The sequence below is a fragment of the Nematolebias whitei genome, chromosome 14 (assembly GCF_014905685.2).
Source record: "Nematolebias whitei isolate Nwh7 chromosome 14, NemWhi1, whole genome shotgun sequence".
Classification (NCBI taxonomy): domain Eukaryota; kingdom Metazoa; phylum Chordata; class Actinopteri; order Cyprinodontiformes; family Rivulidae; genus Nematolebias; species Nematolebias whitei.
In genome coordinates, this window is record NC_056511.1 from 4,019,977 (window position 1) to 4,024,959 (window position 4,983).

At 45.1% G+C, this 4,983-nt stretch overlaps 1 protein-coding gene across 1 annotated transcript in view; it reads left to right on the plus strand.

Moving 5' to 3' along the window:
• Positions 1–4,851, plus strand: part of arl10 (ADP-ribosylation factor-like 10) — a 10,761-nt gene extending 5,910 nt beyond the window's left edge. Inside the window, exon 4 of the mRNA XM_037687789.1 lies at positions 2,618–4,851. Coding sequence (XP_037543717.1) covers positions 2,618–2,791 — 174 coding nt within the window. The 3' untranslated portion in view covers positions 2,792–4,851. The remainder of the gene's footprint in view (positions 1–2,617) is intronic.
• Positions 4,852–4,983: the final 132 nt, after the last annotated feature.

The window sequence follows — 4,983 nt, forward strand, 5'->3', positions numbered from 1 at the left end:
TTCATCCATTCATCATCCATCCATCCATCCTTCCATTCATCATCCATCCATCCATCCATTCATCCATACCCATCCATTATCTTCTACTTGTTCCAAAGTTGGGTCTCGGGGTCCAGACATCTCTTTCCACAGCCACTTCTTCTGGGAGGACTCCAAGGTGTTCCCAGGACAATTGAGACATAGTCTCTCCAGCGTGTCCTGGATCTTCCCCGAGGTCTCCTCCCAGTCGTCTCCTCCCAGTCAGGCATACCCAAACCACCTCAACTGTCTCCTCTGGATGTGGAGGAGCAGCAGTTCTACTCCGAGTCTCTCCTGATAACTGAACTTCTCCCCCTGTCTCTAAGGGAGAGTCCAGCTCTGCAGAGGAAACTCATTTCAACCTCCTGGATCCACGATCTCATTCTTTCAGTCTCTACCAGAGTTCATGACCAGAGGTGAGGGAGGAACATAGACTGACCAGTAAACAGAGAGCTTTGTCTTACAGCTCATCTCCCTCTTCACTACAACGGACCGGCACAGAGGCCACAATACTGTAGATGCTGCACCAGTCCGTCTGTCAATCTCACGCTCCATTCTTCACTCACTCATGAACAAAACCCTGAGATACTTGAACTCCTCCACTTGAGGCAGAACCTCACCCTGGACCTGAAGAGAACAATCCACTCTTTTGGAGGTGCTGGTTCTCATCCCAGCTGCTTCACACTCAGATGTGAACCGCTCCAGTGAGATCACGGCACGATGACGCCAACAGGACCACATCATCTGCAAAAAGCAAAGATTAATCCTGAGGGCGTTTAATCTCTGAGGTTAAATAATTCATGTAAAACATCTGAGCAGCTGCTCTTCAGTCATCCAGCAGAAATAATCTGAAGTAAACATTTCCTCTGCGCCTCATGTTTCAAATCTCTGAGCTGCAGTTCAGGAATTATTCATGATGCTTTCATGTGTGTGTGTGTGTGTGTGTGTGGGGGGGGGGGGGGGCATCACGTCCAACATCAGAGCCGAGCAGCTTCCAGGCTCTTCGGCTGATAAAGAGCAACACGGTGCAGAGGAGGTTCAGTTTACGCAGGTGGGACTTGAATCCTCTTACTTCTATTTTAAAACCAGTGAGGTCGATCAGAGTGAAGTCAAACTGAATGTGATGGTGTGAAACCTGGAGCGACAGAAATATCTAACACAAATTATTAGAAGTATCTTATTCGGCTGCTGCTTCTTCACAGTGAACTAACTCACACGAAGACCTGGCGATTGTTTGTACGCCGGATGTTCTTCCTGACACAGCCACCGAGCCACCGCAGCCTCTGTGTGGAGCAGAGAGCTGCCATGTAGGGGGTCGTGGGGGGCAGATGGTGGGGGCCTTGCTCAAGGGCCCGGAGTGGGACAGATGAGGGTGGAGGCAGGTGTGGGAGCTTCACCTTTAACATCCACATTTTGATGTTGGTCCAGAGAGTTGAACCGGCGACCTTCCGATCACAGGCCCGCCTTCTCTAACCTCTGCTAGTTATGTTTCAAAATTCAACAGAAGAAGAAGAAAAATAATAATAAAGAAACAGAATGGTGGCACGGGGGCTCAGTTGGTAGAGCTGCTGCCTCTCAGCGAGCTGGTTGTTGGTTCAAATCCCATCTGGGAGCCTTTCATGGTGGAGTTTGCATGTTCTCTCCGTGCATGTGTGGGTTTTCTCCAGGTACTCGGGTTTCCTCCCACAGACCAAAAACATGCATGTTAGACTGACTGGTAACTCTAAACTGTCCCGAGGTGAGAGAGAATGATTGTTTGACTCATTTGTCTCATTTGTCCCTGTGATGGACCAGAGACCTGTCCAGGTGTCCCCCGCCTCACACAGTGACTGCTGGACATGGACACCAGTGACCCGAAAAGGAAGAAGCAGATAAAGATGATGGATGGATGATGGATGATGGATGGATGGATGGATGATGGATGGATGATGGATGATGGATGGATGGATGATGGATGGATGGATGGATGGATGGAGAAACACAATCACATTAGTGTGTATTGAAAATGCAGACTAATTAGCAGAACTTCAGCTGGAAAAAAGCACAAAAAGTTGAAATAGGAAGAAAGAAGCTGAAAAGAAAAACAGCTAAAATGTAGCTGAGAAAGCAGAAAAAGGTCAAATTAGTGAAATAAATCAGAAATAGCCAATGAGCTCAAAAAGTAGCTGAAAGGAGCAGAAAAAAAGCCGAAGCGTTGCGTCTAAAAACACAAAGAAGTTTGATTCTCCAGCTGATGAATCATCAACAGGTTGGAATGATCTGGAGAAATCTGTGAGAGCAAAGGACAAGACGTTCCCAAGTTGTAGGTTTAAACAGCCAGTTATCAGTTCAAACGCTTGCCTCTCTGATGGTATGGGGGTGCATTAGTGTCTGGCGTGGCGTGGAAAAGCTCCATCGATCGATACACTCCACAACAGCTCAACCTTCCGGCTCGGGGTTGTATTTAACAGATTATTGACGCTGTAAGTCCATCTCTTCACCCGGTCTCAGAACTGGTTCTGCTCATAGGATCCAGATCCGTCGTACCGTGGTCTGTCAGCTGTAAACAGAGAAAACGTCTTTTCATTTCTGGGTTTGTCCGTCCTCCCTGTCCTCGCAGGATAAGCCCGGCGCTGTGAGCGTGTCGGAGCTCCACCAAGCCTTGTCTCTGGAAGCTGTGGCCGACGACAGGAAGCTGTTCCTCTTGGCTGCTCAGCTGGACTCTGAGGGCGCCAGGAGGAGGTCCTGCCAGGGTCTGGACACGGTCCACGACCTCCTCCTGCAGCTCGTCTGACCTCCAGTCCTTGGACGGCTCCACCAAAGAGGAAGAGGAGGAGCTGCTTCGTCGTGAGATTCAATTCTGTATTTAAATGTCAGCCTGTTACCGGCATGTTCACTGTGAAGGACCGGAGCGACGTCTGTTTTTAGAAGACCTGATGGAGAAAAGAACATTTTAACCACCATAAGTCTGTTTACTGAAGCGTTTCTGAGCTCTGGTTTGATTTGAGTGAAGATTTCAAAGGAAACCCGTGAAGTTCAGGCGCTGCCTAAATATGAATCTATATTTCATCCGAGTGGTTCTAAATGTTAAAAGAGCTGCTCTCGTTATGAGCAGCCGTACGTAAACAACCCAATTAAAGTTCAACGTTTCCCCTTCAGCGGAGTTTGATAAAACAAGGTTAATTTTATTTGGTTAGTTAAAAAGACGACGTTTGATAAAGCACGGGGTGTATTTTATTCTGAAATGCAACGTCTACGCTGCGTTAGTCTTTTACCTGCAGCTAAAACTCACCTTTGCATTTGTAGCTTCACTGACGGGCCGGGTGTGTAGCGCAATACGTTTTATTTTATCACACGGTGAAAAACACGTCAGGAGGAAGTTACAACTCGGTAAAAAGCGCCGTAACAGAGCCACAAGTAAGAAATCTGAGACAACCTTCAGCTTTATTTCCTATTTTTAATCACGCCAACATTTTGCTTCGGCTGGTCAAAACATCGAAGAGTCGTCGGAGCGTAGCTACGTGGTCAGAGGCACCGGGGGGGCATTGGCCACCTCCAAAAAATTGGTGTCCCACCCACTCTGGCCCCTCTTGAACAAACAGTTTTATCCTTTTAAGTCTCGAGCTTTGATTAATAGAAACTCATAAATCTAAAACGTATAAAAATATGTATTTTATTTAAAATAAAACCTAAAATCTAGCCCCCCTGGATCAGGACAGCAGATCTTAAACCTGGACTATTCTACTGAATTGCTCGGGGGGGGCACAGTTACTGAAACCCAAGAGCTCAGACATGCAGCAGTTATTGTCATGAAGTTTGTTTTACGACTTAAAGTCTAGTTTTATTTGAAAATGGACTCACTGGTGGGCCGTACTGGGCTCATCCGTGGGCCTGATTTGGCCCCCGGGCCACCAGTTTAATAGCCCTGTTTTAAACCGATGTCAACAGCAGGATGCAGCGTCTGTCGAGGTTTTATTCAGAATATTTTCTTTAAACAAACGCAACTCGTTTTACTCTTTTTATACGTCTATAATAACCTTTTTATGTTCAGCAACAAGCAAATGAAACGTTTTGGAATTAAAGGTGGCGACTTTAAACCGAGCATTAGTTGTTTCTAGTGTTTATGTGCCCCTTCAAATTAAACATGTGCGTTTTAGTTTTATTGTACCACCCCAGGATTTTAAGTGCCCCCGCCCCCATTAATATATTCCTGGAGGCGCCCCTGGTCACAGCTGATCCCGTCCAACTTTTCTCCACGACTAAAGCGGCTCAGAGTTGAAATGTCCGGGCTGCCGTTTTCATTTTGTTGATTTCAAAACGTCCGTTTCAGATTTTACAAACGCTCTTTGCTGTTGAACGACGTTTACCGGATCACACCTGTTTACATCCAACAGATCAATTTGAAGCAGGTGCAGGAACTGGACCCTCACGGCCTTCAAGTGTCGAGTCAGAGATGTGAAAAGCTAAAAGCGACATCAGAATCCACATCGTCGACATACAGGAACAGCCTTTTAACTGTTTCACTGCCAGTTACTTTAGTTTACAATAAATGTTGTAAAGGTTATGAATGCATTCTGTAGGTTTTCTTCCTGTAGCCTCTGCACGTTGTGCTGGTTTTATCAACACGGTTTGTGCCGAGGCGTTAGTTTCAGTTAAACTGTATTTGATTGTTCCTGAATTAGTTTTATCTGTTGTGAGAAGACTTTTGTTGTAAACAAACTTAAATAAACTGAACTGGTTTGAAGAAAAAAAAATTAAACAATCTTTTATAATTAAAAAAATATATATATTTAATTAAAAACTATTTAAGCAAACGTAAACACAAACTTTTATTATGAAGCTGTACAGATTGTAACCCGCTAGCTAACCATATGTTAGCCTCTGCAAGCTAATGTTAGCTTTGAAGTTTTGGGCATTCAGACAAGATGTATCTTTAAGAAGTATGAATTAAATTAGTAAACCTTAATTTTCTATAAGAAAACTAAA